The 13,917-nt window shown below is 41.9% G+C and overlaps 1 protein-coding gene and 1 long non-coding RNA gene across 5 annotated transcripts in view; both read right to left on the bottom strand.

Moving 5' to 3' along the window:
- The window catches only part of LOC119294471, a 6,761-nt gene extending 1,578 nt beyond the window's left edge, over window positions 1–5,183 (bottom strand). For both annotated transcript variants that reach the window (XR_005143436.1, XM_037572655.1), the window contains exons 1-4: window positions 4,798–5,183; window positions 4,563–4,670; window positions 3,811–3,927; window positions 2,802–3,701 (exon numbers count right to left, since the gene is read on the bottom strand). Coding sequence is in view for 1 of the 2 variants with exons in the window: in XM_037572655.1 (XP_037428552.1) it covers window positions 2,802–3,701; window positions 3,811–3,927; window positions 4,563–4,670; window positions 4,798–4,949 (1,277 nt within the window). In the remaining variant the exon portion in view is untranslated. The remainder of the gene's footprint in view (window positions 1–2,801; window positions 3,702–3,810; window positions 3,928–4,562; window positions 4,671–4,797) is intronic.
- A 1,800-nt stretch (window positions 5,184–6,983) lies between these two features.
- LOC119294470 lies at window positions 6,984–13,666 on the bottom strand. Of its 3 annotated transcripts, none has more exons than XR_005143433.1 (2): window positions 13,502–13,666; window positions 6,984–9,245 (listed from the first exon to the last, which is right to left on the bottom strand). It is a non-coding gene; the product is annotated as an uncharacterized LOC119294470 (long non-coding RNA). The 3 variants fall into 3 exon arrangements; XR_005143434.1 differs by having other exon boundaries at window positions 6,984–8,942; XR_005143435.1 differs by lacking the exon at window positions 13,502–13,666 and having other exon boundaries at window positions 6,984–8,942; window positions 9,130–13,491.
- Between the last annotated feature and the right edge of the window lie 251 nt (window positions 13,667–13,917).

Genomic DNA, 13,917 nt, shown 5'->3' with positions numbered 1-13,917 from the left:
CAAAGTAAGTAAATGAAGAAGGGCTAACAAAGTTGAGCTAACATTCTGGTCAGTATAACATGGGCTTTGAGCCAACATTAATGGTATATGGTGGCATTTTTTAGCATGTGTCTAACTGAGCGATGACATTTTTGAGCAATTGAAATTCTCAGTGATAAAACTGATTAGTGGGACACAACTAGTGCCATAAATGACAAAACCCATAAAATAAATAAAAAAAATCTAAAACGAATGAATTAAGAGAATTAATATTACCAAAAAAAGGAAAGAAAATGAAAACAAAGGAGTGACTGTGTTAGGCATCTAAAATTCCTTTTATGTTTAACCAAATAGCACTCCACATCTGATCTAAATCCAAAGGCCAGGCTTCTTTTTTCTCCACCTTTCTTCTTCTCCCTATACTAAAACTGAAATAAAACTAAAATAAAATCATAAAATGAAGTTCTATAAGGAAGTATGAATTAGTGACATTGGTATTACCCTTAAAGAATAAGAAAAGGTTGAAATAAAATAAAATAAATTGCACACAATTTGCACTAAAATTGCACCTTTTCTAATATGCAAAGAATAAGCATATGATAGTACAATTTTCTCCCTTTTGTATAACTAAACACATATTATACAATACTTATGTGTATATGTACACACACAAAAATAATCAAAAATATTTTTTTCTAAAAGAGAATGAATTAGTGGCAATGATATTACCCTTAAATATGATATTTTTAAAAAAAACATTGCACACAGTTTGCACTAAAATTACACATTTTGTAATATGCAAAGAGTAAGCATATAATAGTGCAATTTTCACCCTCTTGTATAACTAAACACATATTATACAATACTTATGTGTATATGTACACACACAAAAATAATAAAAACTATTTTTTTTCTAAAAGAGAATGAATTAGTGGCAATGATATTACCCTTAAAGATGGGGAAAAACTTTTTAAAAATTGCACAAAGTTTGCACTAAAATTATACTTTTTGTAATATGCAAAAACATCAAGCATATAATAGTGCAATTTTTCACACTCTAGTATAATTTAAACACATATTGTATAATATTTGCATGTATACATACACAAATGAAACAATAATAAAATATTTTTCTAAGGAAGAATAAATTAGTGGCATTGGTATTACGGAATTACCCTTAAAGAAGAAATAGAGTTTTTAAAAACTGATTTTTTTTACCCAAAATGTACACAAAAATTGTAATATGCAGGAACAAACACATAGTCGCAGGAAGCGAACCTTTGGCTCCTTGTCACGGCCGGCCCTGGAATCTAGATGGCGTTACAGCGCTTTATGGTCTGTACTTTTAAGGTAGTTGTATTTGATTTAATAAATGAGATTTTGGTTTGATTGAGGCATATACAGAAGGAATACGGGGTCGGCTGCTCAATCTCATCAAATATATCACAGGGATTAAATTCGGGAAAACTCATTGAAGGATAGTGTTGACTATGTGATACACAGCTTAGCAGAAAATAAAAATATAAGGTTATTGACGATTGAGTGACAATGGATAGTTACGAAATTATACCGAGAGCATTACTAAAAATTACTCATTGACAACAGGTTAACAGATTTAGCATAAGCTTAGGCATAACTCAATGAATATAGACTTAAATTATTGATGTTGTTTGACATTACATAGTTAACATATTACAAAGAGTGGATTATTAAAAACAATTAATGTCAGCAGGTTAATGTCGAACTACTATGACAGCTTCAGAGTAAGCATGACTTTGCAGCAAAAATATAATTCCATTACTAATGATTAATCACATTACATAGGTAACATGTTACAATGAGGATAATGCTGATAATTAGTAAAAACCTTCCGGTTAACTAGTGCAGCTACCTGAAATGGTTAAGCCTAGACATAAGTGGTCTATAAGATACCCCCATCCCTCCATTCACATATATAATATGTTCTAACTTTTTTTTCTAAATATGATATATGTAGACACGTTTTACTGTGTTTGTTCACTTATTTCAGTCCGTATATAATTCATATTGAAATATAGAAAACATCTTTATTTGTAAACGGAGAGAGTATAATTACAGATGGCTAAACTAATATTTGGCTGATGGGATCAACATAATCGCTATAACATCATTGTTGATTGATTGTAATTAAGATAATGCAATGGGAGAGTTGACTGCCCGAGACCTGCTCCTAATTAATAGAGCTTGGCTTTGCGACCCCTGTGCAGAATGATGTCAACTGCATTTAGAGTTTGCTAGGAATATTTATGTGAATACGGGTGAGGAATGGAGAATATATGAAGAAATGGGATGGATTGTACTAAAAACAGACGGTTGTGGATGAATGACGAAGGGTAGGATTTGAGGGTGGGGCGTGAGCATGTTCTGCTCCATTGTGTTTCTCAATGTTTGCACTCTAATATAATTTAATAAACACATAAAAAAGAAAAACCATCTAGAAAAAAGAAGAAGCAAACACGCATACAAAAATAGAAGCAAACACAAGGGGGAAAATATGTGCACGCATATAATAAGGAAAAAACAAAAGAGTGCACCCTGCAAGGACACGGAACTTGGCATCCATACCCTTCCATCAATGCACGGAGGCTAGCTACAGCATGCACTCTACAATGAAAGGAAGGAAATCGACTGCTAAAATAACAGCTTCAGTCCAGTCCATGGGACCTCCCACGCACGTATCACAAAACACCTCGAATCAACAGCCACAAATTTGACAGACCGGAAATAAAAATTCAGTTGCCTGGCATATAGAAAAAGCGGAAAGTTAAAGATGATGTACTCACAGTTGCATTTCTCCTCGCTGCAGCATGGCATGAAGTAAGTTTGGAAGAAAGCCGCTGAACTCCTTGGCAAGGCACAGCTCCAACTCCTGGATGTCACTGAAAATATTTTCATGTTGCCCACCATGTTCAAGGAAATTCCGCCGAAACCTGATGAAATCAATTAGCGTGTCACCATATGAATCCCTTTTTCCAGAAACGGAGCCATATGGATGCTTTGCCTCGCCACCACCGCCATTAGCAAATCTGTGTAGATAAACGCTCTTGAGAGCACTGATGCTGACATCCTTTGTCTTCCCAGATTCCGGATTCACACGTGATTTCCACTCAGCAAGGCATAGGGGTTTGATGTCTTTTTCTAGAATATCTCCCAAGTCTAAAGATGGTCCATGACATACACACATAGATGCAGATGAGTAGAGAGAGATCTCAAAACTTCTACGACCAGCTGAGGGCATGATCGCAACATGATAACGCAAATACCTCCGGAACCATTTCTTGGCAACTAACTCTTTCGTCGCCCCCTCTAAGTCTTTTTTGAGCCGGTCAAAGTAAACTGGCAAAACACCATTGTTGTCCTTGTACAGCGGTATGAATATCTCAGCTGCTCTGTGTAGGTCTATCACCATAGCCTGATTAGTATCTTCAGCTTTCACTGTAGCTTTCACTATCTCCATGATCTCGCTAGCACATTGTTTATGGTTAATGATCAGAATGTCTTCAAGATTGAATGCACCATTGAAGCTGACCTTCTTTGAATGATTTTCTGATATGAGATCCATGAAGGTCACGAACAAAAGCCTGCCACGGGCTGTTGGAACTTGAACATATTCTCCCTGCCGGAATACCTTTACGTGCTGCACAAGATCGTCGTACTTGACAAAGTCTTTGAGACGGTGGATTCTGCATGCAAAATAAACGATCTTAATTAGAGCTAGCTAGGGTACGTAATTAATGGTTATCCTCTTTGTGTAACACAAGGAATGATGTTATAGTAAATTTAATATGAGACCTTTCTGGAAAGCTTTTGCTAAAAAGTAGGCATGTCTCCTTAGTTCGGCCAACTTCAGTTCCGAAACCTTTTGCGCGTAGGAATTCTCGGGCAGCAGGAAGTAGCCAATCATGCTGACTGAATTAAAATAACAACAGTATTAATTCAACAGCCAGGATAAATTAACAATGTAGTTGTGCAATCTAGCCACATATAGAAAACTACAAATGCATGCAAGCATGCATAAGAGAGGCAGGGAGAGATGATATAGAAGAACTAAGCTCCTAAATGTTGGTCTTCTCTCCCCATGATTTAAAATCGGGTGCGATTTAGCCGCAATCTCCCCTGGGACATCTCCCCGCAATTTGCATGCATCACAAAATCGTGGGAGATTGCAGGACTTTAGGCTACAATTTCACTGCACAAAATCTCTCCACCCGTGATTTCAATCAGTGGCTCTCTTCTCCCCCTATATAAAGTAAGCACTCGACAATCTGGAGAGAGGAATAGAAATGTACGTACTAGCTAGTAATTAAGCATCCATGCACGTGTCTTATCCATTATTTTAATTTTTTGCATACTACGGTAATTACTAATTTTAGCTACACACACACACGCACACACACACTTACTCTGAACTAGGGGGCACAATTAATACGTAGTAATGATTAGCTAGCCATGCTTGCTTGAAACCATGCATGTATCCAAGGTATAACATAATTAATATTTAGGAGCAAGATTTTAGAGCTAGCTAGTGGCTAGTGCATATATACCTTTTCTGGCTGATGCAAGCGTCTACTCTCAGATCTACATCATCGTGTTGTAGCATCCTATCGTAGGAGACATCTATAGTGTATGAGTTGGGCACAAGCACAAAACATCTGCAAGAAAAAAGAGAACTCAAGGTACAGAGCAAGCAATCATATCTGTACATGTTGTGTGCTCCTTACAAAACATATGCAGGAAATAACTGGAGGAATTGGAAAATGCAGATTTTTGTCTCCTTACATATGCAGGAATCGGAGGAATCTGGCCTGTTTTTGTTGGTTGTCCTTGAACTTGGCGGCAGGCGAGGGAGCACTTGAGGTCTGCGCCGCAGCTGCCTTCTTCTCCTCTTCCTCGCGCTTCTGCTTCTTCTGGCGGCTCTTGGCTGACGGCATGGCGGCCGCCCAAGATGCTCCAGCCGAGAACAAAACCCTAGGTCGGCCGAGAAGAGAAGAGAACCCCAAACCCTAGCCCCGCTTTGCAAGACTACAACAGCACTCCCGCAGTAGGTACGTTATGGGAGATGAATCCGACGACCGATCCGCAGTGAAGGCTTCTAGCTTACCGAATCGATCCACCGCCGCCGCGATTCGCTGGCGCTGCCCGGCCGGCGCCCTTGGATCCCCGACCCAGGCGGCTGCCGGTGGGCAATGATCGTCGCCCAAGCACTCTCGCAGTACGTAGATTCTTTGGAGCTTACCGATTCGCCTCCGCCGCGATTCGCCCCGCGCCTCCGCCTCGGCCGCTGAGAGACGTGGGTGGGGTGGGGTGGGGTGGGGTGGGGGTAGCTGTCTGAACTATGAACTGAACTGAAGCCGCCGTGAAACTCCTTCCTTCTCATCGACGCGGCTGGGTGGGGTGGGCCCACAACGCAGCCAGTTCCAATACAAGAGAGAAGCACGCACGCACGCACGGGTGCATTTTAATTTCTTATTTAGCCACTCGATATATGTGCATATATAGTCGTGTTATTTGTTCACGATTTTATTTGTTCCTAATAATCTGAATATAATGTGGCAGAATCCGGTCGTCTTTACTAAATCTTATCAGCTATTCTTCATCATGCATGCATGCATGCAGATCTTAATCTCCTTTGTTTTCTCCAAATCTTAGATCCATTTTTTCGTCAGCATGTAACATTGCGCACGATCTCGGATCACATCGATGCATGCTTTCATCAAGATTAGAACCAAGACCCATAACTGATTTTCAGCGTGTACACGACGACGGCAACGACGAGGACGACCCTACATGCGGACACTACTGTACCTGCTACTCGCACGAACCTCATGCATGCGCCTATTCAATCTGCTGGCTCACCGTATCCTCGGCCAACTGCACAACACCGCTGACTAATCAGAAAGTTTGGAATGCAAAGTTAATAATTCTTTCGCTGGCTCCTTCTGCAAGACAAAACAGGCATGTGATCACGTTCTTGAGATATCGGCCCCTTTGCCAAGCAAACCTGCAGGTTTTGGGTACCGAGCAAAAAAAAAAAAATCGATTCAATTATTTTGAATTTATACCCTACTTGTTAGTTACTCCCTCCGTTCCTAAATATTTGTCTTTTTAGAGATTTCAAATGGACTATCACATACGGTTGTATATAGACATATTTTAGAGTGTGGATTCACTCATTTTGCTCCGTATGTAGTCACTTGTTGAAATTTTTAGAAAGACAAATACTCCCTCCGTCCCATAATATAAGAACGTTTTTGACACTTGACACTAGTGTAGTGTCAAAAACGTTCTTATATTTTGGGAAAGAGGGAGTACGTATGAACGGAGGGAGTAACACAAGTCAGGAACTTGCTGTAAAGAGATAGCTAGCCGTGGCGTAGTGGTAAACGTGGCCTTCCTAACTGTTTCTTGTGATCTCTGGTTCGAGTACCGTAGTTGCTTTTCTTTTTTTTCCACCATTTTTAGGATAAAAATGGATGAAGCGGTCAAAATAAATGATGCGCCCACCCAAAGGCAAGAGAGGCTAATACATGACCTAACCACTGCGCCAGAATGTGTTTGCTGATGAAATTGAGTCCAGCACCCATCTATGGAATATTTACGATTTTGAATTCAAAATTCAATTTTAAATTTCGTCCGAAATTTCTTCCGGTATTTCACAAAGTTCAGTGCCTGGCGAGAAATAAAGTGCATTCGGGATCCAAATCCTTGGTCCTCACTGACTCTCACAATTGGCTCCACCACTGCTTTGAGAACTAGCAGAGGGTGCTGGAAGAAGGTTGCCGCCCTGCTGAAAATCCCCACAATGATCTTTGGTCACCTTGTTGGATTTTTGCTTGTGGTTTGGCACCTTAGTTTGGAAAGAGCACAACCAAAGAATCTTTGATGATGAGCACAGTTCTGTACGCGCGGAGACCACCTTGATATTATATTTCAGGCTTTTAGGGAGGAGTTTCTTTCTTCTTTAGTTCTTTCAGTTTTCGTTTCTTTCCCGTTTTTCCTGGCGGAAAAGTTGTGGCTACACCCAAGGGGCCACGGCATTGCACCCATGATGAACAGTAAAGTCAGAACATATAGCAAAAAAAATCAAAAAAGTTTGAGCACAACCAAATAACATCAAATAAGCTCCATACAAATAAAATACAAATTCTGCTCAAACAGTCCACATAAGTGATCCTCGAATGTCACTTGGCCACCAAACTTTGCAAGCACATAAAAATTTGGTCATAATCGAAGCCACAAAGTTGCAGAGTTTTTTTACGGTTCATCATGGGTGCAATGAACCTGGGTGCAGAAAAAACACACTCTTTCCTGCTGGCTTTTCCCTCCCCCATACTTTACTTTAATGCATAAGGTTGTTCCTGTTGCCCCAGCCCGACGACGCTGATCAATACTTTTCAGCAAGAACCAATAATGGGAGAATGACGATGATGACGTGATCCTGCTCCTTGATGATGCAGTCTCAATGAAGTTCTCTTACGCTGTGATGCAAGCACTGGACAGACGCACGTACACAGCTAGCACTCAAACTGGCCTTCATCGGTTGCTAGCCGAACGAAAAATGATGTGTTGAAAGGAGAGTACATATATGTTCATGAATCTTTCTGTTAGCTATTGGTCATACAATATGTTGCATGTTTAGATTTTTAAGCCATGTCCGTTACATGATTCTGGCACGGGTTATATAAGGCTGCATGATTTGTAACCTTCGACACTTGTGTTCTTTGTTTTGTAACAAAACACAAACAAGTATGGTTTATCTCCCAAGCGAGGTTTTGTTTGTTTGTTTGTGCATGCTCTATTCCGATGCACGCAAATGACCGGTGTTATCTGCAAAAATGGCAGGACTAATAATGACTGAACTGGAGAGGTTATCCTGTAAAAAAGAAAAACAGCACAAATCCACAAGAAGAAATGAGGCAAAATAGCAAACCAACATATGCTGCATGCACACTGTAAAAAAAAAAAACATATGCGGTATGCACAGGCACCCCGTTCAAGTTTTTTTTTCCTTTGACAATGAACTCAAAATACCACCAGCTTGCGAACTAAATGCATTTACTATAGCCTATGGAAAATGCATCCTGGTGACCTAAAGCATAGCGTCAAAGTAAGCCCTCCGGTGAAACCAAACCAGTCTCAATGGTTTTGGTTTCAATTTTAGAAATATTTCGGCCATAGCTGAAATCAACAAATATCCACCGAATCCCAATTATTCCGTTGGGCAAAGCAGAACTGAAATGGTACTTGGATTCCCAACCGAATATGTCAAAATTTTGATCTAAAAGATTATTTTCTTAATTGTGTGTACTACTGCAACAGTTGAAATATTATGACCGAAAGACAATTATTTTTGCTATCTATACCAAAATGAATGGAATATGTGAAACTTATTAAATATTATTGGAAGTGAAAAGCACTCGGTCTCCAGACCTGAAGTGGTTGAATACATACGTAGCCTCATCGAGAAACACATGAGGTGAGATGAGAGGAATATAAGAACGTGCTGAAAGGAGTGCAAGGACCAGTTGTTAAAGAATAAGATCGGTAGAGAAGAAAGCAGAGGGAGGAACAAAAGCACATCAAAGTATAAATTAAGAAGCCAAACAGAAGGAGAAAGAAAAACAGAAGAAGAAGCAGGATGAAGAAGAAGCAGGATGAGGAGAAATGAGAGAATCACTTCAGATCGATCCAATCCGCACGCAGCAACGCCGGCCACATTCGTTCGTTGGTACGTACCTTGCTGGTCTTGTTCCAGATAGATCAGCTGCATGCTCTAGGGCATACAAGACCAGGTGCAACCGGGCTGTTGTGGTCGAGCGCTGGGCATGGAGAGGTGATCGCTCGTACGTTGTTGCAGCTCGTCGTCTGATCCTTGATTAATTTGCTGCCTCGGCATCCCTCCTCTGCATGCTGCTCGGTCGTACCTGCGAGCGTGAAGAAACCAGCTGCATGCTGCTGAAATGTAACCGTGTGTGGAATGGAAATGCGTACGTGAAGACCGAAGAAGAAGCAATTGCAATCTCGCTAATTCCATAATAAACATGTAACGTAAATGTTTAATAGTCAATCTCTTTCTCAATGCCTTTCGCTACCATGACACATATCACGCACGTTGGCCAATAGCAGTGAAGATGCCGCGCCGGTTGACTCAGTAATTTGATTCAGTGCACCCACCTTATAGTAACTTGTCCTGTTGGCACCCCTCCAAAAAAACTTCATCTTCAACCCTAGGTCATGCACTATGCACGTATAAAAAATAGAAGAGCAAGAAAAATCATGCACAAAGTTAATGGGCTAGGGGTAGAGATCGCAAACACAAGGATGTATCCCGAGATTGTTATCGCAATCGTACGCCCTCATTGGTAGGGCTTCAGGTACAAAGCCCTAAGCATAGGTCTCAGCCACTTGAACACAAAGGTTGACAGCCAAGGTCTTCACCCACCTATTACACCATGGCTAACCCCCAAGGTCTAAGCCTCGCTCGGCATAGATTTTCACATGAAGTAGATGATCTCCGAGGTCTTCACAAACTTTTGGGCTCCTTCACAAACAATAAAGGCTTACAAGCACCTATCTAATCTATGAGACGCACATCCTCTAAAAGTAATAAGAACTTGGGTCTTGCTTGAATATAATAGCTTGCTTGTGATCAAAAGAAATCATGTCTACTCTTAAACTCCCATATGATAGATCTTTAGGATAAGGGAGGATGGAGCGTTCAAAATACAACTCTAGCTCGTGGTCATCATAATTGTCATCTTCTCCTTCATGCTCCTTAGCATGTTCAAGAACATTGCAGATAAACCTGATAAGCTCGACCAACAGTGGGCTTCCAGACATCTTACCACTACGGTGCATGGTCGCATGGCTTACAACTGTGCTATAATAGGTTTTTTTTTTGGACCCTGATAAGTCCCAAACATTTGGATTTTGCACATGGCATTTTGAGCTTTTCTTATGGCAACTTAGTTGATGTGAGGATGGCAAGTTTAGTTGGTAAGCATGGAAATTCCGCCCGTAGTTTGTTTTTTGCCAGAAAATTGCCATGTTTGCCAACTAAACTTTCCATCGTCGCGTCAACTAAAATTTCCATAAAAACGTTTGATTTGCCATGGGAAAAATCCGAATGTTCGGGATTTATCTTTTCCACTTTGTTTGAAATGACTATAATAGGTTTTTACCTCGTTGTAGCTGTTTACCATCTCTAACTGGTTTTCACTTAGTGCGCCAACTAGCTTTCCCTTCTTTCTCGTCCCCTATCTTCCTGTAATCGGACTTAGTTTTTTGGGAAGTGGAAAGAAGGTCAATTAGCCAGGTTGGGGGAAAATAGGTTCCCCGGAAGGGATACCAGGATCTCATCATCACAAAAAAAATAATCGAAAGACAAATTGTTCAGCGCCTTGATAAACGTATGATGACCAACTGGTTCCACAATCGTCAATGAACCCATGTTGTGCAACCAATTGCCTAGTTGCTCCTCGAAGGACTTGTATGAGCTCGGGGAAGTAAACAAGATTATCATCACCTTCCTTGTAGAGTGGTTTCAATATGTGAGCAACTTTTGCGTAGGTCACTGACCTCATCCCCTTGCAATTTCATTGGATGTTTCAGTATCATCGTGTTCTTCTTAACCTGACTGGATGCAATGACCCGAATGTGCTAAGATTCGAATTAGCCATTACAACACTATCTAAGAACTGAATGTGCTCTGATTGGACACAACTTACCCTGACCGTGCAAGTAGTATAGGTTGTTGTACTAGGGAGTACATGTCGCATTGGGTGAGGAACACAGGTCATAGTGCCCGGGAAGTACATGGTACACTGAGCGAGAGTACAAGTTGCAATATGCGAGGAGTGCATGTTGCCGCATGCTGTACACTAGTTATGAGGAATACAGAGTGCAGGTATGTTATATCTGGAAGGACACACATGTTATTTCAGAGAATATAAGTTAGTTCTCAGTAGGAGTACACGTTGCTCTGGAAAAAAACTTCGCCGAAACCTATTAACAATGGATCTATTTTCAAAGATCTCAACGCGAGGAACACAATGGCAGGAACTGTTCATAATTTCGACGATGGTTTCGAAGATTTCATTTTGAAAATCGGAATCCAACAAAAAAAACCTACTTTAGCATATTCTCCATACCCCAATCAATGGAACAAAAACACAGTCTAACAAATTCTCCATTCTAGTCTCGCCAATAAAATTGGAGGGAGCTCCATATTTTACCTCCAAAAACATAGGGAGTGCACTCCAAATTTCCTCTCCCCACCACTAAATATGGGTGTGGCAAAAGGGAAATTTCCCTCAACCACCTCGCCCGAAATCGAGCACTGGCACCGGAAATCGAGTGCCACCTCCACGAATCCAGTCAGAATCTAGTTGCACATGGAGGGACTAGGGGAAGGGGATCTTCGATAGGACCTTGAGCATGGGCAGAGGAGCCACCGTGTCACACCCGCCGTGCTAAGCCGCCTGCTGCAGCACCATCCACCCTGTCCATCCCGACAAGGCCATAGTCATCAGCCACACGCACCGCTGGGAATGCGGAGGCGGGCATGATGCACTAGAAGACATCGCCGCAAGCCTTCGTCTTCGCAGCTCTCAAGTCGCACCGACGATGCTCCATATTTTACCTCCAACTCATCGCCATTATGCTTGTGGGTTCTCCAGGTCCGGACCAAAGCGGTCGACACGGGTCCTCTATTGCACAGTAGCATCACCTGATGCCCGTCTATCACCCTCCTTGGAGCGGCGGGTGGCTAGTGCTCTAGTGAACCAGCGTGGTTCCTCGCGAGCTCGACCAGGCATGGTACCGTATCATATGAAATGAGATGCTAATATGAAGCATGTAAAAATATGAGCTCATGCATAAAAGATACTAACTTGTGATACCATATACTATGAAGGTAGTATCAAACGGTAGTATCGTATGGAAAAATTCTAAAGGGTTTGTTAAATCGGTTTTGCTATTTCACATCTAGATGTGAGATAGCTATCTCACATCTAAGTTCTATACCATTGGATCCTTTGCCTTTAGATTTGCACAAACCGTTCTGTTTCATTCGTGTGCTGGCTCGCACCTCGCTGTCGCGCATGGTGGCCGTGTACAGCTCCTTACGAGTGTGGCGGGCTGTTGTCTTTTTTGTTTTTTCACGTTATTGGCTAGCGAGCTGTTTTTTGTTTGTCCATGGCGTGTGTTTTGACACTCCAGCTAAATGAGTGTATCATCCATCCAATGGAGGAACTGTTCCATCCTTCATCCACTCGCATTTCGTCATCGGCTCCCTTTTCGTCCACCCAATGGAGTTGTGCACCCTTAACTTGCAACTCGTATCGTAAATTAGTTGTCTTAGTTGCAAGTCTACCCTCAAACTTGCAACTACGCATGTATTTATTTTTCATCCCAGTTGCAGGTCGATCCTTGACTCGCAACTGGGCTCGTAGTTTTCGTAGTGTCTCATTTGCAAGCCAACCTTTGACTCGCAACTAGGTTTGTGTTTTGTTTTTCATCCCAGTTGCAAGTCCACCCTCGACTCGCAATTGCGCCCATAGTTTGTTGTTGTCCTAGTTGCAAGTCCATCCTCAACTCGCAACTGGGATGTGTTTTGATTTTCATCTCAGTTGCAAGTCCACCCTTTACTCGTAATTGGGCCTACGGTTTTTATCTTGAGAACAGAAGTGTTTATCTTTCATCCCAGTTGCAAGTCCACACTCGACTCGCAACTAGGCTCTTAGTTTCATAGTGTCCCAGTTGCAAGTCCACATTTGAGTCGCAACTGTATATGTTTGTTTTTCATCCCAGTTTCATGTCCACCCTCGAGTCGCAACCAGGCCCATAGTTTTGATGTCGTCCCAGTTGCAAGTCGACCATTGATTCGCAACTGAGCTCGTAGTTTCGTAGTTGTCCCAATTGCAAGTCTACCTTCGACTTGCAACTGGGCTCATAGTTCTCCCCATTGCAAAACCAACCCCTCGACTCGCAACTAGGCATGCTTTTTGTTTTGTGCTTTGACAAACAAAATCAAACAAACAAACAAATGATTAAGTGAGGTGGTGCTGACATCATACTTATATGACATTGTTAGATGTGAGATATTATCTCACATCTAGATGTAACATAGTCTGATCCTTGTTAAATTGGTCATGGAGGTTGCGGTTTCGATGACTTTGCTAGAGGTGCTCTTAGAGACTTAGCAGCTGTGTACGGGTGTAACTGAAGGAGGTGCACGTTGGCAGAGGCGAGAAACCGATCTTTAGCTGTACGTGATGTACATGTTGCATGTGTTGGCTTCAATTTATATAGATTAGATTTTGTGTTCTTTTAGAAGCTCATCTCTGGAGTATAGATAGATGTGTATATAAACAAACGTTCAACCAACAGGGGAATTTAAGCCGCAACTAAATAGCGCCAAGTTGATTAATTATCAGCTTGAATTGAAGAAGATGAGGTGTATATATAGCTAGTACGTACTCACCTCCGTGCGCAACATCGTCTATCGGCCACCGGCCGCCGATTCTGCCACACGCCGTCCGGCGCGACAAACCGAACCTCCAGAACGATTTCATGTAGAGGCTGCAGGAGCCTGCCCGGCCCCGGCGACGCTCACCTGCTTGTAGCTACCTCTCGTTCGCCAGGACGAATCTGAATGCATTCCTAGTCCAAAGACGTTTGCTATGTGGTAGCATTTATATAGAAGAGGCGGGCAACTGGAAGTCGCAAAAATCTCAGGCCCCATAGCTGGGTATGACGTCGAAAACACGGCTTGTAGTCTTTTCTCTGGAGGGAGGCATGTCACCATCAAATTCACAGGAATTGCGACACTGGCGGTCTCTTCTCTCCTTCACAGCATTTTGTGAATTTATTCCACGGCGACCTGGCTTCCCCTCCACT

Source organism: Triticum dicoccoides, chromosome 4B (genome assembly GCF_002162155.2).
Source record: "Triticum dicoccoides isolate Atlit2015 ecotype Zavitan chromosome 4B, WEW_v2.0, whole genome shotgun sequence".
NCBI lineage: Eukaryota > Viridiplantae > Streptophyta > Magnoliopsida > Poales > Poaceae > Triticum > Triticum dicoccoides.
Note: the sequence above shows the minus strand (reverse complement) of the source record. Positions and strands in the feature narration are given on the sequence as shown.